We start from the raw sequence: 27,805 nt of genomic DNA, 5'->3' as shown, positions 1-27,805 counted from the left end.
TGAGCGAGACTTCTCTCTGTGAAACTAAAACTGCTTCTTGGTCCTTGACGTAGAAAATCATGCGCCGATGCACGGCTTCTGGCGTGGCGTAGTGGTAAAGTACCGGGCTTGGGAATTGCAGGTCCGACGTTCGAATCCTGATGGGAGCTTTTCGGTTTTTTTTTATTGCGCCAAAATGCTCTCTCTTTCTGTTCTCAAAAATATATATATATATACGGTGTCCAGGCACCGCGTATTTAACGCGCTAGAGCAGTTTTTCGCACCAGTACCCAGTGCCTCCCAGTACGCCGCGCCTGCCCAGCACCCCAGCATCCAGCGCGCGGCACTGGGTCCATAATCCGGCGCTGCAGTGTGGACACTGGATACTGGGTTTTGCAATAGGCATACCTGCTTATGTGCCAAAGCTCTCAACGTGTAGGCAGTCTTAAATATTACTGGTGAATAAATGACCAACCATTAGTATTTCGACTCTGGTACCCCATTAAATTTGCTGTAGAAACGTACCCACCTACTAGCAGGCACTGGATATCAGCCACACCTTCAAGTGCCACTTCATTATGTGCCTTTTCACTGCAGGGATTCGAAAAGTAACCTTCTGTGGGAGTGTAGTGAAAGTTTTTCTCTCACAGGATTGACATAGCTACAATATGGGTAATAATGCAAAACACAGTAAAGGCCCTTACCGTATGGTAAATACCGACATTAATTCCTCTTGCATCCTGCTTCACATAAGCAGTAGTAGATGAAATATCTTTACTTAGTTGTGTAACCTTTTTATGTTCAGAAAAAGCAACCAAAGCAGTGCATTATCCTCAAAATGTGAGCTGGATTTTTTATGACAGTTCTGTGAAAGCAGTGTGGTGCATGGGTTTGAATGGGATCGAATAAAAAGCTTTTTCGCTTTTAGAGCGATTCGTGCAGACGGGAGCAGAGCACCCGGTCATTATATCATTCCGATGGGACTGCGCAGACACTGCGATGAACCAACTGTGAGATGCGCTGCGCACGTTGTGTTGTTTCTCCGCAGCTTGTGCGCACGCGAACAACGAACGCCAAGATCGGCCGGATTCGCTTTGAATTTGACTGGCGATAACTTGCGTCAATCCAGTTCGCTGCAGCGGCGGCGTCGGGAAATACAAAAATTGGCCCGGGCATCTGCTTCTCCGCAATGCACGGTTGCTTGACTACCACGTGATGACGCTCTGCCAATAGGGGCGCTAGCGGCGTGATAAAACAGACGCGCAACTCTGCTACCTGCGGTAGCATATACAGTAACTCTACTCCCCACATGCTCCTCCCCTTAAGAAGTCCCCCGTACGTTGATGCTGGCACCTAGGTACGCCCGAGGGGTTAGGGCGCCCGTGTAGAGACGCCGGCGTCGAGAGCAGACGCACCTCGCGTCGGATCCGCCAATTTTCGGCACTCATTCCGGTTCTTTTATCCCTATCCGGACAGTTTCTTCACGAGTGGGTGAAGCAAGTCGTCAGGACCATTTCGATACCAATCTTATATCAATACTCGCCCGGGGTTGTCCAGGAGAGTTTTGGGAAGCCCTTCACCACGCCGTGCGCCGACCTAGGCCTATCCGGCCTAGCTCGAATGCGGCCGCCCGCACGCCAGCGCGCAGACGACGGGGCCACTACCCGGCCGCCCGCCGCCGCCTCGTCGCCCATCTCCCGGCTGCCCATCGCCATGGAGATCGCTGTCCAAGGACAAGAGGTGACCCCCGAAGAACTTTCGGATGCTTTCTGGCAGACGACAGGCCTCCGCGCCCAAGAGCAACGCCGCCCAGCGTTGCGCCTCGCCGCCGCTAACGCAGCTAAATCGCCGCGATCGAAGCAGGCAAGTGCTTCGCCTCCTCAGCCCCGCCGTCACGCTCCACTCCCTCGCCTCCCGGCCGACGCGATTCACGTCGTCGGCCGCCCCAAACCCCCGTCGACCTCACCAAACCCCAGCCTTGGCATTTATACACCGCCTTGCTGCAAGCAGCGAGCCTGCAAGACCTCCAGCCCGCATCTCGCGACACGGTGCGGATCCACCCGGTCAACAACACCTTTACGCTCAGCGTTGCGGAATCGGCTCGCGCTCAAGCCTACCTCCGCATTACCTCCCTCACGGTGTCCGGCACCACTTTCACCATCCACCTCTACGCCCCACCGCCGGACGACGCCCTACGGGCCATATTCCACCACGCCTTCGACGATTTCACGGATGAAGCCATCCTTGATGATCTGCAGGCAAGCAGTGGTGCACTTTCTATTGCGGGTGCCCGCCGTATGCTCAAGACTGCCCACATCTTGGTCACCCTCACGGACCCCAAACTACCCCGGTGGATCTTCTACCATGGAGTCCACCTTCGCCTCCTCCCTTTCCACAACAAGGTGGAGGCCTGTTTCAACTGCCACTCGACTGGCCACCCGACCGACGTGTGCCCCAAGCCAGAGCAGGACAGGTGCCGTCGTTGCGGCGACACTCACCCCCCACCGCTCGAGGGCTTGCCCCCGCTGCATCGTTTGCAACGGGAATCACTCCACGCATAGCTCCAACTGTAAGCACCGCTACGTGCAGCGCCCTCAACCCCCGAAGCAAGCGGCACGCGGTCCTCCGCCGTCTCCACCCTCCAAGTCGACCACTGACTTCCCGCCCCTCGCCCCGGTGGCGCCCAAACCAGCCTCTAAGCCCACCCAGTCGACGTGGTCCCGCGCCCCCCCCCCCCCCCCGGCGCTCCCTCGGCGTCCTCCTCGCCGCAGGTCGTCGCACTGCAGCAAGAAAACGCCTCCCTACGACAGCAGCTCACTGCACAAACCGCTCAACTTGCGGCACAGAAAACCTAAATTGAATCCTTCCAAGTCAAACTGCGAGCTCTTGAGGAGAAGCTCGAGGCAGCCATCACGCTCCCATCCTGTCTGCCATCCTCAATCGCCTCCTCCTCTGACATGGATGTTCAGACTTCCGAAGGAGGCACTAGGAAACGCCGCAGACCCAACACCCCCCTTGCATCTCTCCACTTTTCCGAAGAGGTCCAGGGAGCCATAAAGACTTCCCTGGTGGACCTCGAAAAACGGCTGGATAGCCGTTTCAACTCTATGTACGAGCTTCTCACGGCACAAGAAGCCATCAAACATGCGCACGGACCTCACTGCCTATCCCCCGCCACGTCCTTCCAATCTCTCCAAGAGACGGTCTATAGCCTCCAAACTTACATGCTCGCAACCATCCGAGCCAAGACACCCCTCCACGTCCGGGCCACCTCATCCTCTGCCGCCCGACCCTCGCAAGCACCACACGAGGCAACACCTTTTTCTTCCGCTACTAATCATAGCTGACCGCTCTGTCGTCACCGTTTGGCAGTGGAACTGCCGTGCTTTTCGCCCCAAGCGTAACCACCTCCTTCTACGCCTTCAACAACTGGACCCCTCGGTCTCTCCTGACGTCATCGTACTACAGGAAACTCACGCCACCATTTCCCTCTCGGGTTACATCGCCCATGACCAAGTAGCTCATCACCCTCTGCCCCATCCCGTCACGGCCATCCTCACTCGGCGGACGCTCACGGTCAATCGAGCCGACCTGCCCTTCCCTACGGTCCACCATGTCTTTATCGAGGTCCTACCTCAGCGACGTGAAGGCCCCTCTCTTTTTATTCTCAATGTTTACACCCCCCGCACGCGTCACCAAAGACTTGTCGCTCGTTGCTCTGCTCCGTGCCGCTGCAGCGAGAGCAGCCAAATCCCCCCTCCTCGTTCTCGGCGACTTCAACGTCAGGCATCCGGACGGGGGTTACTCCAAGGCCGATGGCCCAAGCACGAGGCTGTGGCAGCTCGCACACGACCTCCACCTCTCCCTGCTTGCCGACCCCACGCAACCCACGCGCATCGGCAACAGCGTGTGCCGCGACACCACTCCAGAACTCAGCTTTTGCCGTTACGTGCACGACGCGCGCTCGTCCAATACACATCAGTACCTGGGCAGCGACCACTACGTCCTCGCCACTCAAGCCCGCACCTCCCCGTGCAAGCCGCGCCCACACACGACCCGCTATACGGATTCGGATGCGTTCCGAGCCCGCCGGCTGCACTCTGCCGCCCCCGACATCGAGGACCTTTCGATGTGAACCGACCAGCTACTGGCGGACTTCGACGGGGTCACCGCTTCGATCCCCACCACGGAGGACCATCCGGCAATTGACTCCCGCCTCGCCCACCTGTTAGCGGCTCACACGAGCCTCACCAACCGTTGGCATAAGTAACGTCACAACCGTCGCCTGCGCCGCCGTGTCGCATACCTCGATCGCGAGATCGAGCATCACACCACTGTGCTCGCCCGCCAACAGTGGGAGCAGCTTTGCTCAGGGATCTCCGGTCAGTTGGGCTGCAAGTAATCCTGGCATCTCCTCCGCCACCTCCTCGACCCTGCTTCCGCCAAGTCAGTCGCTCGCCAACAATTACAACGCGTAGTCCGGGCCTACCCCGGTTACGCACCGTCGCTGATAGCAGACCTGGCCGCCAAATACCTCCAGCTGCCACCCCCTGGCACCTCTTCTCCACCTCTCGCATCCTACTCCGGGGCCCCCAACCCCGAACTAGACGCCGATATCACGGAAGCTGAAGTCTACGCGGCGCTACACAAGCTCCGCACCACCTCCGCCCCGGTTCAGATTGCATTCCCAGCAAACTTCTCCGAAATCTTGACGCCCCTTCGGTCATTGCCCTCACTTCGTTCCTGAATGAGTGTTGGCGCTTCGACAACCTCCGCCAGTCATGGAAACACGCTCGCGTGTCTTTCATCACGAAGCCGGGCAAGAAACTCACAATCGAGAACCTCCGGCCCATCTCACTCACTTCGTGCGTCGGCAAGCTCATGGAGCACGTCGTCCTAGCTCGCTTGCAAACGTACACGGACGCTCACCACCTCCTCCCCCACACAATGATTGGTTTCCGCCCCCACCTCTCCACACAAGACGTCCTCTTCCTACTCCACCACGACTTTCTTGGTCCGCCCACCTTCTCGGACACTAAGGCTCTCCTTAGCCTCGACCTTCACAAGGCGTTCGACAACGTCTCCCATTTGGCTATTCTTACCGAACTCACCACCATCAACCCGGCTCTCGCACCTACCACTATATTCGCTCCTTCCTCACAGCCCACACGGCCGAAGTCATCGTGGGAGATCTCTCGTCTCCCACGTATGCTCTTGGATATCGTGGTACCCCTCAGGGAGCCGTCCTGTCGCCTTTCCTTTTCAATCTCGCCCTTCGCTCACTTCCCGACAAGCTCGACCGTATCCCCGATTTCAAACACACCCTGTAAGCGGACGACGTAGCTCTTTGGGTCACATCTGGCTGCTACGGGCACATTGAGCGGACGTTTCAACGCGCAACTGACGTCGTCAAGAGTCACGTGCACGCTGCCGGTCTCGCTTGCTCAGCGGCCACATCGGTAACATGATTTTGGCTTCTAGCGCGAAGTGAAACAGGGACACAGAAAGGAGCAGACAGGACGAGCGCTATTCACATTGAAAAGAGCCCTGTGTCGGCCCTTCTCCTCATGCGGCCCCCCGACCGGCGTCGCCACAAGACGCCTCCCCCCACCATCACGATTCACGCCAAGTGCACTCCCGTTACAGTCGTCTCGCATCTCCGGATGCTCGGGCTGATAGTATACAGTCAAACCGCCATAATGCTGACACCATCGACCAGCTGTCGCTTTCGGTTCAGCTAATGAAGAGTGCGAAGATTCATTGACCGAGACTTACCCCCGTGTACCCCATAGCTTTTTCCTTCATCCCGCAACACCTGAAGACATAGTCACAGTCATTTCCAGTCTAAAAAATACAGGACCTGGTCTCGATAACTTCAGCCCATCTCTCATAAAAACGATAGCTTACCTAATACCTGAAATATTCTGTCACATAGTGAACCTTATCTTTAAAGCAGGAATCTATCCAAGTTCTTTGAAGAAAGCCAAAATAATCCCTGTTTTCAAGAAGGGGGATAAGCGTCTAACATCTAACTACCGCCCTATAGCTATACTTTCATTCTTCAGTAAAATTATCGAAAAACTAATCGTAACACGCTTATCAAGCTATTTATCAAAATTTTGCGTCCTATCGCCAAATCACTTTGGGTTTCGGGAAGGTTACTCAACTGATTTGGCATTAATATTTCTAACAGACAAGATTCGGCAGGCCATTGACACTGGAAATATCGCTGGCGAATTATTTATTGACCTTTCTAGAGCATTCGATTCACTTGTTCATAACATCCTTTTTGCTAAATTAGATTTTATTGGTATAACTGGCCCGGCACTATTTGAAATATAGAGAATACACTGTATCAATCTCCAGCACTTACTTGCACCCTAAAACAACTAACATCGGTGTACCACAAGGATATATATTAGGACCTATCTTGTTTTTAATATACATTAATGACCTCCCAAAGTACCTAAAGTCCTCTGACTGTATCCTTTACGCTGACGACACTACCATCTTCTCCTCAGACAAAAGTCTTGATTCATTGATGTGTAAGCTTAATCACGACGTGGCAAATATTGTAACCTGGTGCCAACTAAACAGACTACATATTAATACTGCGAAATCTAACTTTGTCATCTTCTCAGCTAAACAAAAACATATCTCACTGTATCCATCGCTAACCTTTGCTTCCAGTGTACTTTATCCTACTGATAGTGTACTGTTTCTCGGCGTCATATTAGATAAACACCTAAAATTTGACGAGCATGTTTTGTCCCTAACAAAGAAGGCAGCATATGGAATTAGAATATTAATCAAAGTTCGCAATTTCTTTAATATGAAGACACTCATCTCCCTCTACTACGCTTTTATTCCCACGCATAATAATTATTGCATATTGACACGTGTACTTATCTTTATCGGGCAACGACGTTTCGACACCTAACAAATGTAATCGCACAGCGTGGGACGCGCCTGCATGTATCCGAAGTTTCTGGAAAGTTATCGATGCTTCTATCCGCTGTCTGTTGTCGCCGAACCTTATGGTATCTGATTTCATCACCTGACGCGAATGGTGTAGAACTTTGTGGAAGGCACGCGGGTCCGAACGATTAGTCTGGAACATTCGACGACTGCTCTATAAAAGCCGACGCGCTTGACCCGCTGATCAGATTTCCGACGATCGCCGAGCGTGTTCGCCGCTATCGTTGTGCTATAAGTGTAGCCTGTTTTTGTGGGCACAGGTTCGCCTAATAAAAGTTAGTTTTGCATTCCACCGTATTGCTGCTTTCTTCACCGTCACTACCACGTGACATCTAGTGGAGGTGCTTGTGCGTTCATCTACCGAACGCCCCCGCAAAGCCGCGATCCAAGCCCGAAGCCCGAGGACAGAACCACCATCGCCCAAGACCAGAGTGCTAGCCGCAGACTGCAAGGACTTCCCCGAGAACAGGGACTTCTACCTGAGACGACAAAGAAGATCGTGGTCAAGACAACCCCAATGGCTGCCCCAGCGTCCCCCGTTATCCTACAACAACCTCGGGGCCCACCAACCTTCCATGGAGCAGCGACTGAAGACCAGGAATTATGGCTGGAGACCTACGAACGAATCGCGACATTCAACAACTGGGACACCGACGACAAGCTGCGGCATGTCTACTTTGCCTCAGAAGACGCTGCCAGAACTTGGTTTGAGAACAGGGAGTCGACCTTGACAACGTGGGACCTATTCCGTAGCGGCTTCCTGCGCACTTTTACAAGCGTCGTGCACAAGGAAAGGGCCGAAGCTACGCTGGACGCCCGAGTGCAGCTACCAAACGAGAACGTTGCCATCTTTACGGAAGAAATGAGCCGTTTTTTCCGCCACGCCGACTCGGATATGGCCGAGGAGAAGAAAGTCCGCCTACTGATGCGTGGTGTAAAGGAGAAACTTTTCGCCGGAATGGTAAGAAGCCCACCGAAGACCGTCGAAGAGTTTCTTCGTGACGTGACGAACATTCAGAAGACACTCGAGATCCGAAACCGGCAATTCGATTGCCGCACGAACTCTACAAACTACGCCGGGGTTCAATCACTGGCTACCGACGATCTACGCGAGAAAATCAGAGCGGTCGTACGGGAGGAGCGCCAGAAGTTCTACCCAAGGACGCAGTCCCAAGTGGATCCAATCGCTGAAATCGTCAAATAAGAGGTTCAGCGATCGCTTGGAGTCCCTGAGGTGCAACCACGATCACCGCAACCTCAACCGGAAGCGATGACCTACGCCGCCGTCGCCTGCCGTCGAGGTCCCCCTCCGCGACAACGCCAGGGCCCTGTAATGGTACGCCCACACTAGCGCCAAAAACGCGCGCGACGCGCCGCACGCGGCAAGCGCCCGCGCGGCAGACGCGTGCGGGCAAGTCCACAGTCGCGTTTTGCGGCACGCGGCAGCGGCCCGTGGAGTCCCGCGTTGTCTCGTTCCATTCGATACTTCTCGTGACAACGCGCTCTCCGTTCTGCCCATTTCGTCTTCCATCGGAAGTGTCTGTGTTTTTTTGCGCCACTGCCGGCCACGCTCAGGCATGTCGGATACGGACGAGGAGCTACTGGTGACTGTGAACACTATAATACTTGTTTTTTCTTTACTTGTGTGACGCCGACGTGCCAGAAAGAGTACGAGAAAGTTTTGGGTGCGGTACAGGGACACTGAGGGCCAGGCGCACACTCTGCTTCCCCGCTGCCAAACTGCTGTCCACAATGTGCCAGCGGTTGGCGCACAGCTCCTTATCCGACGCTCGATTTATCATAGAGGCACCCATATCCGCGAACGGTTTCCAAAAACGCCTCCATTGCGAGGCGAATTCTTCGTCGACGCCTCAGTGGCGGTGTGGTAAGGCTTAACAAAAACAGCCCCCTTGGCTGGAAATGGCCTCTGAGATTTTACGGCGCGCGTGTCACTGTTCAGTCTCAGAGCCCATAGATTATGATTCTTTGCTTATGCGACAGGTGGCGCCACAACAGCGCGGCTCGTAAAGCGGCTCGCTTCTGATTGGTGGTCGTTTTGCGTCTGCCGCGAAAAATGGGTCTCGCACCCATTCGCGCGTTTGCCGCGCGTTGCTGCCGCTTTTCGTGAATCTTGCCGCGCGCGACAGCACCGCTCGTCGCGCGCGGTGTGTCGCGCGCGTTTTTGTCGCTAGTGTGGACGTACCATAACGCCGATATTCCGTCGTCCACCGCCGCCGCCGCCAGCACGCCCACCCATCGCCCAGCGCAGCTACGCGAGGAAGACGGACATTTGGCGAGCCCCTGACCACCGCCCGCTCTGCTACCACTGCGGCGAAGCCGGCCATGTGTACCGCCGATGCCCATACCGCGACCTGGGATTGCGAGGGTTCGCCGTCGATGCACCGCGCGCTCGGGGAGGTGAACGCCCTCGTGACATCGCCGACTACCTCACCGCTACTCAGTGGAGCCCTCGACGACCGTCGCGTTCGCCGTCACCAGGCTGCTACCTGTCGCCGCAGAGCCGACCATACACTGGCCCAGCCCGGGGCCGGTCAGCGAGCCCATATCCGAAAAACTAAAAGCAGCAACCGATGGAGGTACGGTTGCTGTTCGTCGAACTGACGAACATCCTCCGCCGCCGGCGAAGACGACCAAGAGACCATTTCGACGACATAATAACGATACGCCGCCGTTCCGACGAAGTCAGGAAGCCAAGACTACACCGACGAAAGACGACTTGACGACGCGACGTTCCAGCTTGAGTTCAACACAACGCAGCCGTGATCCGACGCAAAGACTTAATTGCAATGCCAGACAAAGAACCACCGACCTCGACGTGCTTCTCGACGGCCACGCAGTCACCGCTTTAGTGGACACAGGAGCCGATTTCTCCGTCATGAGTGGACCCATCGCCGCGTAGTTGAAGAAAGTTAAAACTGCATGGGAAGGCCCTCAAATTCGGACCGCTGGAGGACACCTCATCACGCCGACTGGAATCTGCACGGCAAGAATAACCATTCATGACCGGACTTACCCTGCCACCTTCGTTATCCTCCAACAGTGTTCACAGACGTCATTTTCGGTATGGACTTCCTGGACCAACACGGCGCAATCATCGACCTGAAGTCGAAGTCAATAACGCTTTCGGAAGATAAAGCGATGCCCGCCGGAGAGCCCTCGTAGTCACCACGCCTTGAGTGTGCTCGAACATCAAGTGAGCATCCCGCCTCGCTCCAGCATTGTTATTTCGGTCGGCACCGAAACACCCGCTGACGTAGAAGGCGTCATCGAAGGCGACCAACGTCTACTGCTAGACCGTGAAATTTGCCTCGCAAGAGGGATCGCTCGACTGCATGGAGGGAAAACCGAAGTGTTGCTGACAAACTTCAGCCGGGAGTTCAAGCACATCAACTAGGGCACGACGATCGCGTGCATCGATGAAATTCTGGAAAACAGTAACGCGTTTGTCCTCTCGGATTCCGCCGCATCTACCCCGACTACCATGGTTCCCGAACCAGACTACGACATTAATCCAAGTCTGCCCGTGATTAAGCAACAGCAGCTGAAAAGTCTGCTCCGACGATACAAAGGCTGCTTTTCGACGTCATCGAGGACTCGACAAACATCAGTCGCTAAGCATCGCATAATCATCGAGGTGTGCGCTCGACCACTCCGCCAGAGCCCTTACCGAGTTTCGCCGCGAGAACGTAAAGCTATAAGAGAACAAGTCGACCAAATGCTGCACGACGACATCATCCAGCCGTCGAAAAGCCCGTGGGCCCCTCCTGTAGTCCTGGTGAAGAAAAAGGACGGAACCCTACGCTTCTGCGTCGATTATCGTCGACTGAACAAGATCACGAAGAAGGACGTATACCCCTCCCACGGATAGACGACGCATTGGATCGGCTCTGAAACGCTAAATACTTCTCGTCGATGGACCTGAAGTCTGGCTATTGGCAAATAGAAGTCGACAAAAGAGATCGCGAAAAGACCGCCTTCATCACCCCAGACGGCCTCTACGAGTTCAAGGTTATGCCATTTGGACTGTGCTCGGCGCCTGCAACGTTCCAACGCGTGATGGACACGGTTTTAGCAGGATTTAAGTGGCAGACCTGTCTCGGTTACTTGGATGACGTCGTTGTCTTCGCCGGAAATTTCGACGATCACCTTAGGCGGCTTGCAATAGTACTAGAGGCCATCAAGTCATCAGGGCTTACTCTGAAGCCAGAAATTGCCGCTTCGCTTACGATGAGCTTCTGTTCCTAGGCCACGTTATCGACAAGTCTGGAGTGCGCCCTGACCCGCAGAAGACAGCTGCCATTGAAATGTTCCCGCAGCCCATCGACAAGAAGGCAGTGCATAGATTTCTTGCATGTGTGCCTATTACAGGTGGTTTGTCAAGGACTTCTCACGCGTCGCTGAGCCGCTGACAAAGCTAACTAAATGTGACGTCGAGTTCAAGTGGGAAACGCCGCAGGCCGATGCATTTCAAGAACTCAAACGACGCATGCAGTCGCCGCCCGTACTTGCGCACTTCGACGAACACGCCGATACCGAAATACACACTGACGCCAGTAGCCTAGGCCTCGGTGCCGTCCTAGTCCAGAGAAAAGAAGGACATGAACACGTGATAGCTTACGCTAGCCGGTCGTTGTCAAAAGCGGAAGGCTATTATTTTACAACCGAAAAGGAATGCCTCGCCATCATTTGGGCTAGAGCAAAATTTCGTCCTTACCTCTATGGCAGGCCATTCAAAGTGGTCAGCGACCATCACGCGTTGTGTTGGCTAGCTAACTTAAAGAATCCTTCACGACGGCTGGCACGGTGGAGCCTGATACTACGAGAATACGACAGCACTGTAACATACAAGTCCGGACGAAAATACTCAGATGCCGATTGCCTATCACGCGCCCCCATTGACCCGCCGCCGCAAGATGACGAGGATTACGACGCCTTCCTTGGCATAATAAGCGCGGAAGATTTCGCCGAACAACAACGAGGGGACCCGGAGCTAAAAGCCCTAGTCGAGTATTTGGAAGGGCACACCGACGTTGTCCCTGAGGAATTTAAGCGTGGATTATCTTCGTTCACGCTTCAAAACAACGTACTCGTGAAGAACTTCTCACCTGTCCGCGCCAACTATCTTCTTGTTGTTCCGTCGGCGCTGCGTCCAGAAGTACTGCACGCCTTACATGACGATCCGACCGCTGCGCACCTCGGTTTCTCCCGGACGCTATCGAGGATACAAGAAAGGTATTACTGGCCGCACCTAGCCGCCGATGTCGCCCGTTACGTCAAGACATGCCGAGACTCTCAGCGACGCAAGACACCTCCGACAAGGCCAGCGGGATTACTATAGCCAATCAAGCCTCCTTACCGACCTTTTCTGCAGATCGGAATGGACTTGTTAGGACAGTTTCCGACATCAACATCCGGAAATAAGTGGATCGTCGTGGCGACGGACTATCTCACCCGCTTCGCTGAAACTAAAGCTCTACCGAAAGGCAGCGCAGCCGAAGTGGCGAAATTTTTCGTCGAGAACATCCTGCTGCGACATGGTGCTCCAGAAGTCGTCATCACCGAAAGAGGAACGGATTTTACAGCAGAGCTGACGCAGGGCATTCTGCAATACAGCCAGACAAGTCACAGGAGGACAACTGCCTACCATCCGCAGAAGAATGGTCTCACGGAGCGCCTGAACAAGACCCTCGCCGACATGCTAGCAATGTACGTCGACGTCGAGCACAAGACGTGGGATGCGGTCCTGCCGTACGTAACATTCGCTTAGAACACGGCGGTGCAAGAAACAACACAGATCACGCCATTTAAGCTGGTTTATGGCAGGAACCCGACGACGACGCTCGACGCCTTGCTGCCGCACGTCACTGACGAGGAAAATCTTGAAGTCGCTACCTATCTCCAGCGCGCCGAATAAGCCCGACAGCTCGCCCGCCTGCGAATCAAGAACCAGCAGAGGACCGACAGCCGACACTACAACCTCCGACGACGCTTCGTCGAGTACCAGCCCGGTGACCGTGTTTGGGTTTGGACCCCTATACTCCAACGAGGACTGAGCGAGAAGCTTTTGCGTCGCTATTTCGGACCGTACAAGATCATCCGACGTATTGGCGCACTCGACTATGTGGTCGTGCCAGACGGCATTTCGCTATCACAGCGGCGCCGCTCACGACCTGAAATAGTTCACGTTGTGCGACTGAAGCCGTACTACCAGCGTTAATGAAGTTTGGGGCTTCGCGTAACTGACATTTGGACTTTGTTCCTTTTCGTTGTTTTGTTGCTTATGTTTAATAAGTGTCCTTTTGTGTTTCGCTCTCGTATATTTGTAGCATCGGGACGATGCTTTTTTAAGAGGGGCGTATTGACACGTGTACTTATCTTTATCGGGCAACCACGTTTCGACGCCTAATAAATGTAATCGCACCGCGTGGGACGCGCCTGCATGTATCCGAAGTTTCTGGAAAGTTATCGATGCTTCTCTCCGCTGTCTGTGGTCGCCGAACCTTATGTTATCTGATTTCATCACCTGACGCGAATGGTGTAGAACTTTGTGGAAGGCACGCGGGTCCGAACGATTAGTCTGGAACATTCGACGACGGCTCTATAAAAGCCGACGCGCTTGACCCGCTGATCAGATTTCCGACGATCGCCGACCGTGTTCGCCGCTATCGTTGTGCTATAAGTGTAGTCTGTTTTTGTGGGCACAGGTTCGACCAATAAAAGCTAGTTTTGTATTCCACCGTATTGCTGCTTTCTTCACCGGCACTACCACGTGACAATATCATCACGGGGAAACACGTATCCCACACATTTATCTCCACGACAGCATACCCAAAATCAAGCAATTCGCATTCATTACACTTAGCAGCTACACATCGGAAGCATCTCCATTGCTCAGATCTAACGGCATTTTATCGTTAGAGAAACTAAATAAATACTCACTTGGAATACTTGTTTATAAATCTGTTAACGGAAAGCTCCCATTCCCTATAATTACTACCAGCCAGTATCCATATTTCACGTCTACCCGTTTCGCTTCTACCAACATCTATTTACTACCAAAACCTAGAACTAATTATGGTACATTTACTACTGATTTTCCAGCCACACTACTTTGAAACTTATTACCGTGTCATATTACGATATTCTCTAATTTTTACACATTCAAATCAAACCTTCGTAAATTTTTGCACTCAATATAACAATTTCATCGTTATCATTATTATAATAAGTGCTTTGTGTCGTTAAATCTTTTACAGCATAAGCTAGTGACTAACTTAATATGGTGTCTTTTGTGTTTGCATATAGCTGCTTCGTATTTGTATATCTTACTCACTTGCAATGGGAGGTCCCCTGTACATTCTGTTGACTATGGGACCTCCCACTGTATGTATGTATAATCCCCATTTGTAACCTTATTATTATGCAAATAAAGAGTGAAATGAAAAAATGAAAATAAAATCAAACCGCGCGCATGCTCGCTCGTGTCCGAGCGCCGCGAATGGGCATGCGCGAACACGATCTTCTCCGCCTAGTCGACGCTTTCGTCGTTTCCCGTTTCACGTACGGCCTTCCTTATACTGGTCTTCTCAAATCGGAACGCGACAAGGTCGACGTCCTCATCCGCCGGGCATACAAGACTGCTCTCGGCCTTCCCCCAACGCGTCCACGGCGCGTCTCCTCCGCCTGGGAGTCCACAACACGCTCGACGAACTGATCGAAGCTCACCGCACCGCTCAGGTGCAACGCCTTCATCGTTCGCCGACCGGTCGCTACATCCTCTCGGTCATGACGCCTCTTCTCACCCGCTAGACCTGGTCTCACTACCGCGTGTTCTTCGGGCAGCCTTTTCCATCAAGCCATTACCCAAGAATATGCTCTCGGGACACCACGACGCCCGTCGCCAAGCCCGTGCGGCCATGCTTCACGCCAAGTACGCCGACCGCTCAGCCATCGCCTACGTGGATGCGGCCCGATACGCCTCGCCCGGGGACGCCTTCGCAGTCGTCTCCGTCTCGCCCTCCTCGGCACCCTCAGGTCCGACAATCACGGCCGCCACCGTTCGAACGCCCTACGTCGTCGAGGCTGAGGAGGCGGCCATCGCTTTAGCCGCCACCTCGACCGACGCCAGCGTCATACTCTCCGACTCCAAGCACGCCATCTCCAATTTCGCCCGAGGTCTCGTCTCGCCTACCACCTTACGGCTCCTTCGCCCACTCCTACTGGAGGACGAACCGTGTCACATTGAACTGGTCTGGGACCCCGCCCACTCGGGTCACCCCGACAACGAGTCGGCTCACCAACACGCTCGAGGATTCGTCGACCGAGCGGTGGGCCCCTCCGCGTCGGGCGACCCGGTGCCGGAGCCCCTGGTCACCTACCACGACATTACCCAGCACTATCGCCTCGAACGGTACGCCTACCCACGCCCACATGGCAGTCTTCCCAAGAGGTCCGAGATCGCCTTGCGTCGCCTCCAGACCCGCGCCTTTCCATGCCCCCTAGTGTATTCGCACATCCACCCTGGTGTCATTGATCCACGCTGCTGCCTGTGCGACGACGTTGCCTCCTTGAACCACATACTCTGGGGCTGCCCGGAAGACCCCCCGCCCGCTGACCTCGTCTCGCCACCCCCCACCGACGAACAATGGGAGGCCCTTCTCTCCAGCACCGACCGAGACATCCAAACATGGTCCTGGCACGAGCTGAAGACGCCATCCTGAAGCACAACCTGGAAGGCTACATAGCTTAGCCTCCCTTACCCCTTCTCATAATAAAGTTGACACTCACTCACTCACTCGGGCGCCCGTTTGCTAAAGTTCCCGCCAGGGTTCGCCATCAAGGCAGCGTTGCACACGCCGGCTTTGAGCTTCGGGCTTGCGTTGCTGTAGCCCTCAGCTGGCAGACACTTGATGACGACTCGAAGGTGCCCAGTTAGCGGCACTGCTCGGGCTTGCGAGGCGGATCGTAGTCCCGGCTCGAAGGCGACTCTCCGTGCCGCGCCCCAGGTGTCGGCTGCACAAGCCGGGAGGTCGCTTGATGGGCGCCGGGTAGTGGTTCGTGCGGCTGCAAGGCCAGCGTAGCGCCGTCAGCGCCGCCGGTGCCTCAGTTGTACCCGCGAGTACTGCAGACAGTTCGCACGGCCGTGTCTTGTTTCCTGCTTCAGAAAAGTGCATTAGTCCACTGCACGGAACGAAATTTTGATAAGCAGCATGACTGGCCGGATCCGGGAACACCGTCAACGCCCGTTACGAAGGAAATGGTCGTCCGCACCATCAACAATTCACAGCACACCGCATTGGCCCTCGCAAGCCTTTGGTCTATTTATTTATTTATTTATTTATTTATTTATTTTATTTATTCATTTCCTCAAAGGTCTCTGTTGAGACATTACATGAGGGAGTGGGGAGTTAGTGACAAAGAGATACTACAAATTACAAAGGAATATTTCCGATGAGTCGCTTGAATGCAAGTGGGTTGATGATAGTGGCAACTTCGGCGGGCAGGCCATTGCAGTCTCGTGTTGTGCGCAGAAAAAATGATTGCTGAAAAGTAACGGTATGGGCTTGTGGGGGATATACTGTATTAGAGTGACTGGTGCGGGCAATGCGATGCGCTCTTTTTATGTACGGGTTGTCAAAGGGAAAGGAATGAAAGAATTTATGAAAAAGATTAAGACGGGCTATTCTACGGCGTGAGGCTAGAGAGGGTAGGTTTATTTGGGCTTTTAGTGCCGAGATGCTTGTATTGTATGAATAAGTTGACAGGATAAATCGTGTCGCGCGGTTCTGAACCGACTCGAGGGCTTTAATAAGGTTATTGTTGTGGGGGTCAAAAATAGCTTCGGCATACTCAAGCTTAGGCCGTACAAAGGTTAGAAAAGCAAGTTATTTAATAGAGGGAGGAGCGAGGAAGAGGTTACGGCGTAGATAACCTAGAGTACGATTAGCAGAGTTTATTATGTGGTTAACATGACAGGTCCAAGTTAAGTCACGCGAGATGTACACACCAAGATATTTGAATGAATCCGTTGTTGCAATCTGCGTGTTATTGATGCTATAATTAGGGATAACGTAGTTACGACGACGATGAATAGACATTAACACGGTTTTAGCTACATTTAATGACATGAGCCAAGTGGTACACCAGTTTTGTATGCGCGATAGGTCATTTTGTAACGCCAAATGGTCGCTGTGGTTAGTAACTGCTCGGTAAACCACACAATCATCAGCGAAGAGTCGGATATGAGAAGAAATATTACAAGGTAGGTCACTGATGTATATTAAGAAAAGGAGGGGACCAAGTACGGTAGCTTGAGGTATGCCTGAAAGCACGGGTGTTAAGGATGAAGAGTGTGAGTTAGCGTATACGAATTGCTCACGGTTAGTTAAAAACCCTCGAATCCAGCTTAGAACACAAGGATGAATGTTAAGACGCGATAACTTTATTAAGAGACGAGCATGAGGGACCTTATCGAATGCTTTTTCGAAATCTAAAAATATTGTGTCAGTCGGGATGTTACGATCTAGGTTTAAATGTAAGTCGTGCAAGAAAAGAGCAAGTTGAGTGTCACAGGAATAATTTTTGCGGAAACCGTGTTGACCTGGCTGAAAAAAATTGACGGATGTTAGGAAGTTAGCAATATGCGAGTATAGAATATGTTCCATTATTTTACAAGACACGCTTGTTATGGAAATAGGGCGGTAGTTACTCGGTGATGATCGGCTTCCTTTCTTGAAGACTGGGATGACCTTGCCCACCTGCCAGTCCTGTGGAATTGAAGCGCTGTTAAGCGATTCCTGGAATATGAGTGATAAAAACAGGCTACACACATGTTTAGTATTTTTTATAACTTTGGCATTGATACTGTCTACCGCTGTAGATGACGAGTTCTTCAATGATTCAATTACTTTGACAATGCCGATGAGATCGAATGTGATATTTTGCATGAGCGGATATGCGAAGTATGGTGGATCGAGCAAGCCATCAAGTAATTCATTAGTAAAAACTGAACTAAATGTTCTGTTAAGAAGATCCGCAGCCTCAGTCTCAGGGATCGGAAGTCCGGAGCTATTGATAAGTCATATCTCATTCCGCTGATTAGGATTAATAGTTTTCCAAAATCGCTTCGGGTTAGTTTGTAGCATAGCTGGTAAAGTGGTAGAAAGAAACTTGTGTTTAGTTTGAGAGGTTACCTTGTCATATTCTTTCTCGACTGCGTAATACTTCAATGCACACATCAATGCACACATCGCATGCAAACACGTTGAATCGTTCACGCCACATTCCCGTCGTGGTCTGTGTGGTTGCTTGAACACTGGAACGACGGCTCGTCGTCAATACTCTGCGCTCTGCTGTCGCTAGACGTTCGCTTCCCGGCAGGAACTAACAAGGTTCCAGCATGGCCCGGACTTACGAATGGTCCTCGTAGTCATCGGGCTACGCAAATATAGCAGTCGGATCACTACCGCCTGCTACGCAAGTTGTAGCGCGGCTGCGGGCTCGCTGTTGGATTCTGGCTGCTCTCACTCACCGACCGCGGTTGACGGAGGGTCTGATCTTCACCCCACTGCTCATCACGCGGCACGTAGCGTTTCATGTCACATACGTGTACCGGCCCGCCGATCGGCTTCCCTTTCGTGTTCTCGAGCCGGTAAACAAGCGAGGATGCCTTCTCTCGCACTTGATACGGCCCGGTCCACTTCGGCGCCAGCGAGGCAGCGAACTGTTTGCTAGAATCGCTGAGAATGTGCTGGCGTCGAAGCACCAGATCGCCCACTTCGTAGCGGACGTTCCGATGCGAGCGGTCGTACTGCGCCTTCTGTTGCGCCCTAGCAGTGCGAAGATTACGGCGTGCTTTGTGTAAAGCTTCCGCCATCTCGTCACGTAGGTGCGTCGCGTATTCAGCTCGTGCTGCCGGCGCGATCGACAATCCGCCGCGATCCGCGAGAACTCTATCCATCGGATTCGGCAGCTCTCTCCCCAGGTTGAGAGAAGAAGGCGCATACCCAGTCGAGCGGTTCACTGTCGATTGCAATGCAAACCCGATCTCTGGAAGGTAGGTATCCCAGTCCTTATGTCTTTCAGAGAACGCGACAAGCACGTGCTTAACGTTGCGATTGACCCGTTCAGTGGGGTTCGACTGAGCATGATAAGTTGTCGTTTTCTTGTGCTTAATGCCAAGTGCAGCGCACGAGTCGACGAAAACCTTCGCAGTGAAGTAGGACGCACTGACCGTTATCACTGCTCCGGATAGCCAAATCTGGTGAAAACCTCGATCAACTTATCCATGATCACTCGTGCCATCAGTTTTCGCACGGGGAAAAGTTCGACCCATTTACTGAAGTGATATGTGACTACAAGCAAGAATTTCTTCCTGCTCGGTGTGGGTGGGATACGGTCCCATGACGTCACACGCCGCTATTTGCCAGGGAGTCTGGCTGTCGATAGGCTGCATGAGGCCGGGTGGTCGTGCACCTCGGGGCTTCCCGCTTTGGCGCACATGACATGAGCGGGCGTAGCGCATCACGTCCCGTTTCGTGCCTGGCCAGGTAGCGAGGCGACTCAACGTATGTCTTGGGGCCGCTCGCGTGCCCAGCGATGCACGAGTCGTGAAAGTAGCGTAGCAGTGCTCCTCGCAACGCGCGCGGTATCACCACCTTAAACGCCTCAATTGTGTCGTCCTCAGTGGGAATATACCTCAGCAGGACGCCGTCGGAATCCAGCGTGCTCACAGCATTACCAACTGTTCCCAAGCGCTTAGCACCGACAGCAATACCAGCTGCCACCATGTGTGCGGCGGCCGCGCCACCCTGCTCTCGGAGCTCGTCGAGCACTTTTCTGCTCAGCCTCGAACAGCTCCTCTATGGTGAAGACGACTCCTGCGGAACCGACCACATCTACGTGGTTCACGCTCTCGCCCAGGATCGACGGTTATTCCGCGTCCCTTACTCTGGCTACGACTTGCGTTTCTCCCTCGCCTCGGACTGGCGCTCGCGAAAGTGCATCAGCTGCGGCATTGCTTTTTCCTTTGCAGTAGCGCACGGTGAAGTCGTAACGCTGCAGCAGCAGTGCCCAACGCGCCAGGCGGCCACTCGGCTCGCTCAAGCGCCTCAACCAAGTGAGAGCCATGTGGTCAGTCTCAATCTTGAATGCTACTCCATCGACATAATAGTGGAACTTTCGCGGAGCGAAAACTATCGCGAGGCACTCCTTTTCTGTCACTGAGTAGTTCCTTTCGGCCGGCGTCAACGAACGACTCGCGAACGCAACCGGTCGGAGAGTGCCTCCGCGCTCCTGAAGCAAAATTGCACCTAAGCCTAGGTCGCTTGCGTCTGTTTGAATCACAAACTCCCTATTCAAATCGGGCAGTTGCAATTCGGCACTGTCAGCGAGCACCTTCGTGAGGCCACGCAGTGCGGCCTCCTGCTCTTGACCCCAAGTCCACCGTTCGTCTTTCCTCAAGAGCTTCGTCAAAGGCGCTTGCACTGCCGCGCAGTCTGGAATGAATTGGCGATACAAGTTCACCAATCCCAGAAAGCGCCTCAGTTCGCCGATATCTTTCGGCGACGGATACCTCAGTGTAGCCTCGAGTTTATCCTCACTCGGCAGGATGCGGCCGTTGTCCAGCGTAAATCCCAACAGCGCTATTCTGATCGCAGCTGTCTGAGCTTTGTTCGGATTCAGTGTGATACCCGCGGACGTCAGCCTGTTTAGGACGTCTCTCAAGTGGCGCAAGTGCTGCTCGAATGTTTTCGAATAAACCACTATGTCGTGCAGATATGCGAGTTGCACTTCGCGTCTCCTAGCACTTGGTCCATCAATCTTTGATAAGTAGCGGGAGCTCCGACCAGACCATAAGACATTCTCTTAAATTGAAAGAACCCCCGGTGACAAGTAAAAGCCGTTTTCTCTTTGTCACGCTCGTCCATTTCGACCTAAAAGTATCCACGACTAGCATCGAGCGTCGTAAAGTACTTCGCCCCGCCCAGGTTAGACACTAAAGAAGAAATGGAGGGTAGAGGGTACGCATCCTTCTTCGTAACCTCATTCAGCCTGCGGTAGTCTACACAAAGGCGATAGATATCGTCCTTCTTCGGGACTAGAACTACCGGGAAGCCCCATGGGCTGTTCGACCTTTCCACCACGCCTGTGTCGATGAGTTAGTCTAAGGTGCCATCAAGTGCCTTCCACTTAATCAAGCTAATCGGCCGAGGATTACATTTCCACGGTGCAGCGTCACCCGTGTATATCCTGTGCCTGACTAGCGTAGTGCGGCCCTGATGGTCCGTGAAAATCGCGTCGTATTCGTACAACAGCGACGACAGTCGTGCCCGTTCTCTCTCCGGCATATTGACCTCTGACAAGAGCGGGTGCGCTACTCCTCGCAGAACAGTGGCGCACTGTTCTGCCACCGTGTCTCTTTCCTCGCCTGCGCCAATTACGGTTCGCTCGCTTGGCTGTGGCCCACTCGCGCCGCGCCCGGAGACTGGCGTGTCTCCCGTTCCGTTCTCTCGGTAACCTCCGTTGCCGATGTCTCTTACAATGCCCGACTTTACGAGGAAGTCTCGACCCAAAATAACAGGCACTGATAGACCCGGGAGATGTACGAGGCGTTGTCGCCTGACGCGTTTCTCCCAACGGATCACTAACCTAGCTGTACCGCTCGATTGTGCGGTGCCGGAAGCAAGTCGGAAGGTGGTGTCATTATCTCTCAAGCGGATATTGTTCTCGCGGAGATGATGCAACACCTCGTCACCAAATAATGAAGCGCTTGCTCCGGTATCCAATAATGCAGCGAATTTCTTTCGGGCTATCGTTGGCTCGATGAACGGCGCCTGCGAGTCCGCAACACCTCCTATGCGACAAGCCGAAGGCGCAAGTAACTCGATACCACCGGCTGTGTTCGACATCGCCGCATGGGACCCAAGGCGGATAACTGGCAGCCTCGCCCGTTTCCCGAGCCACGCGCTCGGCCTCGGCCCGGCGTGCGGCCGCAGCCACGGGCGATCGCATTGGATCGCCCTGGTCGGCCGCATTGGTAGCAACGGCCGCTGGAGCCTCGGTGGCCTGGGCGGCCGTCGCTCCACTCCGGCCCGCCGTAGCTTCCTTGAACTGCGTTCGGCGTGTGCCGCTTCTCCAGTCTCGCATCGGGTTCACGTTCCTGTCGCGGTGCACTGAGTGCGGCATCAGTCGGTGTTGTTCTCCGCGCGTAGGCGTACGGGTCCAAAGCGCGGTCTGATAATTCCCAACTACGCTGCTGCACCGCGAACGACGCCGACAGTCGACGCTAGACGAATGGGAAGTGATCGTGCCGCCATTCCACGCGCAGCGAAGCTCGAGTGACAGCGCCGCGTGTGGCGGCGGGCGGTATGCTGGCGCCGCGAGGATGTCCCCCTGGATGTGCTTCGCCTCGGCGGCGAGTTCGTCTAGGTCTCTAAACCTACATCCTCTGAAGTAGGCCGCGAAAGTGGGGTGCGGCTGTCGTATGATGCGCTCAACTTTCTCTGCATCGGTGGCGAGAGGGTTTGCGAGACGATAAAGTTCGTCCATCGCTCGAACATATTCCAGCAGGGACTCGTCCGGATCCTGGGCACGAAGCTCCAGCTCTCTCATCAAACGGCACTCGTAATTGGCCGGAAGAAATTCCTCACGGAAGTTCACGCGGAACTCTTCTACCGTGCGGCATCGGTGTCCGGTCAGTCGGAACCATCAGGCCACCTGTTCAGTCAGTGAAACCGGGATAACGCGCGCTACTAGTTCGGCGTCTGAAAGCCCGGCTGCCTGCTGGTAATACAGCAGACGGTCGAGGTACTCACTTGCACTCGTGCGATCGTGGTACCCACTGTAGGTAGTCATGTCTACCTTAATCCGTGGTCGATCGCTCTGCGACGAGGCCTGCATTGGGCCTTGCAGGGCGCCGGCTAAGCTCTGCATGATTTGCAACGAACGCGTTCTGCAACATTGCCTCGCTCGACGGCAAACTCTCGCCCAAAGGGCCGGACGCCTCCGCCGCTCCGGTCGAGTGGCATGTGTTCCTCTGTGTCCGCGTTGCGAAGCGGCGAGGGGCCCGACGTGGTACGCCTCGTATCAGTGTTAACCTCTGCCCACGTGGCATTTGCGGCAGCCTGACTGTTCCGCGTGAAACACTCAAAACCAAAGCTGCCCGTTTGTTCAGCAGCTGCCGCCGCGTTAGCAATAGGTTGCTGACTTTGCGTCGCTACATTTGACAATATGAACAAATATGAGAGGTCGGACAAGCTAGTCGCCATTGTTCGCTGAAACGTGGGTAGTCCATGCGCCAACAAACACCAGAAGACTCGCCGTGTTGCCGAATTCGATCCACATTGGTAGCGCCAAATGTGGGGGTTCCACTCTGCGTGCGGCTAGGGCTGAAGGCGAGCTCCGGAACTAGCCACACGCAGTCGCTTCGTGGTACTCCCAACCCGTACCGCGGGAATCGCGGCTGCGTCGAGTTCGAACGAATAAGGCAACGAGCGGCGTCAACTGTAACAACGTTTATTGCTACCAGCAATAAAAACACTCGCACAGGGACGTCCTCTCCGTAAAAGTAATAAATAGGCTTGCCTCGTTGCCTGGGTAGGTCAGGCAAACGAAGTTACTCACGGGTCGCGGCAGGTGGCTTCGTCCAGGCGGTACAGGTGTCCAGCGTCCCAAGAGAGCGGGTCTCCCCCGGTAACGCTGTTTTGTACATTTTTACCTGGGCGAGGGGAATGTCCTCCTCGCCCCCTCGCCCGTCATCTACCTGCCCGCTAGTCGGGGAGAAAGGGTGCGCGCGCGTCGGGAGATCGAAGGAGAATGGGGAGAGGGCGTAGTGCGCCTCTCCCGCGTCTATGCCGGCTCTCGACGCGACGACGCGGGGGAAGATGGGCGCGTGTGCTCCCCACAGCGTGTGTGTGTGTGTGTGTGTGTGTGTGTGTGTGTGTGTGTGTGTGTGTGTGTGTGTGTGTGTGTGTGTGTGTGTGTGTGTGTGTGTGTGTGTGTGTGTGTGTGTGTGTTTGTGTGTGTGTGTGTGTGTGCTTGTGTGTGTGTGTGTGTGTGTGTGTAAACAACAGAAAAATCTGAGCGATCCTGGAAAAATTACAAGTGATAAACCAAGATGCGTATTTTCTTTTTAATTGACGAAGCAACACTTCGCTTAAACACCTTATCTCGCCACGAACAATTTGCACTGAACCAGCGTAACGCCTCTTTATGTCAAGTCACGCGATCGTCATTACCGACATACGAGCCGAAATTCATTATGACCATCCTTTAGCGTTTGAAAACGAGCAATATTGGAAACATTTCTCAGTAACTTATTTGCTACCGCATAAAGGGTGCAATTCGGGAACTCTCGACTCAGGTTAACGCGCCACATCACAGCACAATGTTCACGCCGTTTAAGTAAGTATATGGAAAATAACGAGAAACAAAAGCAGCTAGTTCGCGTTTTCTTTTTTTTTTTTTGCCCACGATAGATTCAATAAAACGCGATAATTTTGGTGCACTGCTTTACTTAGGGCATTCAAGGAAGCTGTGGATGCTTCCATCCGGCAATGGTACAAAACGGTAGATGTGATGTGCAGCTGGGCATGCATACCTTTCAGATCCTCAGATAATTTTTTTTTGGAACGTGCCTTCACACAGCAATGAAGGCGTCGAAATATACGAGCTCATATCCTGTCTCATCCATTTTCACTCGTACATATTTTATCTTACTTCTGTAAACGCATGAGGTGCGGTCAACTTCTCACTTCCCCTGTGGACTTCCGACAATGAAGTTTTTCTCTTCTCAGCCGTGATCAGTATACCCGCCTGCCACTATTACGCGGCTCGCGCAAGCCTTGGCCTTTTCACGCCAGATATCAACGTACGCACCTGAGGGACATATTTGTACCGGTACGACACCTATGAGAGATTTGTGAGATACCCATCTCTTTTGGTGAAGTTTAATTACATCGGCCAAACTGGCCGATGCATGAGCGATCGGCTTACAGAGCAATTTCATAATTTCAATCACGCAATTCAAGATCATCTTGGCGCACGCTGCCATGACTGGGGCTCCAAATTCGCCTTCTATACATAGAGGATTATCTCTATAGGAACAAATCAGTGCTTACCAGATAAATTATCGAGGTTTCTCGAAATAGCACGTGCAGGTAGAAATCGTGCAAGCTGTGCATATTTACCCATGTGCGAAAAAGAGTGGACGTTCTCAGAAACCACGACCAATGCGCGATATATTTAAATGAGAAGTGGCATCTCGGTATGTCTGACTTGTCTTGTTGCGACGATCAGTATTAAAAAGCAAAACAAGCGTTTGGTTGAAAGTATAGCACTGTGTATACTTCCCTTTCTTAGTCGGATTTCTGCACTGTCACGATGGCCGTTTTTCATTCTTTTTCTGGGTAGCATGCTTGGGGGCAAATTGCCTAATAAAAAAAATACTTCCCACCATCTGCAAAATAACTAGAGTAAATTTATTTTCCTCGCCATACTGTATTTCAGGTTCATGTTAGGAAGTCAGTCGTGTCTGCAGTCAATTTCATTATTTTAGCAGTAACAGTGCGATCAGTGACAGGTGTATGAAATTGTGTTTTAGTATATACATTTTTCCGAAACGTTCACTGGCGAACGTGCCAACGGAACGTGCGTCTCGGTTTAGTCTTTTTTTTTTTTTTTTTCTTAGTCATCATGCAGTTTCTCTTGCTAATGTCCGGCCAAATCTGCGTACAATGACTCTACAACAATTGCTGTGACATTTCATACACGTGGTACCGCTCGCAAAACACCAACAAATGAACAACCAAAAGTACATTCACATACAATTAAAGTTTACGTGGCGGGCAATCGTTAGAATATCAATAGGACTGTTTGAAGACAAATGCCCAAGGCAGCCCGCGCAAGGCTGGCTAAACCATTCTCGCGGCGAGGCAGGGGTGCACATGCAAGAAATATGGGTGACCGCGACACACGTTTTCGTGCACTCTGCGGTTACAGGCATTAGTGCGAAATTGTCATAAAATCCAATGGCGTCGGTGAAACAGGAAGCCAAATAACGTTTGGGTCAGCACAATTAAGTCGCGTACAATAGCGGCGACGTAACAGTGGCGCTATAAAATACCGACATGTACTGTTAATAAGAGGACGGCAATTATACGCAGAAAAGACAAAAGCGTCCATTACGGCCAATTCATTTGCAGAGTTAGCAGCGCCCGCGATTGGAACGAATGCCGCAACTGCAGCAAAGAACTCGCGATGAATCGATGATGAGACTGGCACCTATATCTGAGTACGATAGCGACGGCGACGTCAGCAACGGTGAGCGAGTCGCGGAATTATGGCGGCCTTCCGTTTGCGTAGTGCACAGCAAGGCAAATACGCCATCTCAGCCGAAGGACTCGCCTGGTACAGCGAGCGCGGACCCGTGTAGCGCGGCCCTTACAAAGCGACGGTGGGTGGTGTTCCGATCCTTCCGGCACTCGGGGTTAGGCTGCGCAGCGCGGAGACTCACCCGGTCCGCTCCATGTCCTCGGCGACGCTGGGCCTCCGAAGCGGGTGCCGCCGCCCGACCGCCCACTGTTCGGCAACGCACGTCGGGGCGCGCAGGGACGTCCCGAAAGCGGCCGCGGCGCGTGGGTGGCGCCCAGCAGGTTCCTCGGCGTGGGCCGAGCGGCCGAACGCTTCGCCCCGGCCGGATGACTCGGTCGAGGGAACGGCGCTTGCTCCGCGCCTGTGGGTTGCTATTCTGTGGCGGGCGGCGCGTTTCCGCCGTGGCGTGTGCTTGCTGCCGACTCTCGGCCGCGATCGGTACATCTCTCCTCGAGTCGTCCATCGTCAGCATGCGCGGATCCAAGGGGGATGTCCTTCTTCCCAGCTGTTACTGCTGTCACTCTTTTGCTGTGGAGAGACAATAAATTCTGCAGTTTTACGTGCAAAAACCACGATTTGGTCACGAGGCACGTCGTATAGTGGGGGGCGCTGGATTAATTTTGACCGCCTGGGTATTTTTGACATCGTGGGCCCACTTGGATCTTTACCAACTGGGCCCATAACGAAGAATCAGAATCAGTTTATTCAAAACAAACAAGGGGATAATTACATCACAAGTATATACAGAAGGAGGTCCCGTAGTTAGAAACTGAAATGGGACCTCCTGTGCATGATGACTAGAATTAATAAAACAACAATGGCAACATGTGAAATTTTCGATAATAAATGTTTTTAGGAGACAAGGCATAAATGAACAGAAAAGTAGCAGATGAATGTATTAAGCAATAACAAGGCTTTGGATTAGACAGCAAATGGTGAAACTACAAAAAATTGCTTTAAAAAAAAGAAGTAAACAAAATGCGAGAGACATATAGAGAAACAAAGTGAAAGTTAAAAATATAACACATAGTGCACTCAAATGGGAAAGTCGGAGGAAGCTAAAAGAAAATACTTCAGTTCCGTACGAAACCTGTGAGCGTTGAACAATTTTAAAGTGAATGGTAATGTGTTCCACAGAGATAAAGCTGAAAAATGTAATGACTGCTTACCATAGTTGGTGCGAACGATGGGTAAAATGAAGTTGATATTTCCTGCAAATCTAGTATTATTTACATTAGTAAGGGATGTCTTTGGTACGATGGTTACTGAAATATCATTGTTTAATGACCTAAAACTAAATATCGCCAGATTATATTTAACAAGATCAGTCACATTCAAAATATTATGTGCATGTAACAGCTGAATTGCGCTAATGCTACTAGATGAAAATGTTATTAGTCGAATACCTCGATTCTGAACGACTTGCAACGAAGTTAGGTGACTGTTATAAGTGTTT

The 27,805-nt window shown here is 52.9% G+C and overlaps 1 protein-coding gene across 1 annotated transcript in view; it reads right to left on the bottom strand.

The window, feature by feature from the left end:
• The window catches only part of LOC142576736 (uncharacterized), a 72,256-nt gene extending 45,448 nt beyond the window's left edge, over positions 1-26,808 (bottom strand). The window contains exon 1 of the mRNA XM_075687011.1: positions 26,492-26,808. Coding sequence (XP_075543126.1) covers positions 26,492-26,793 — 302 coding nt within the window. The 5' untranslated portion in view covers positions 26,794-26,808. The remainder of the gene's footprint in view (positions 1-26,491) is intronic.
• Between the last annotated feature and the right edge of the window lie 997 nt (positions 26,809-27,805).

This window comes from Dermacentor variabilis, chromosome 3, assembly GCF_050947875.1.
Source record: "Dermacentor variabilis isolate Ectoservices chromosome 3, ASM5094787v1, whole genome shotgun sequence".
NCBI classification, from domain to species: domain Eukaryota; kingdom Metazoa; phylum Arthropoda; class Arachnida; order Ixodida; family Ixodidae; genus Dermacentor; species Dermacentor variabilis.
Note: the sequence above shows the minus strand (reverse complement) of the source record. Positions and strands in the feature narration are given on the sequence as shown.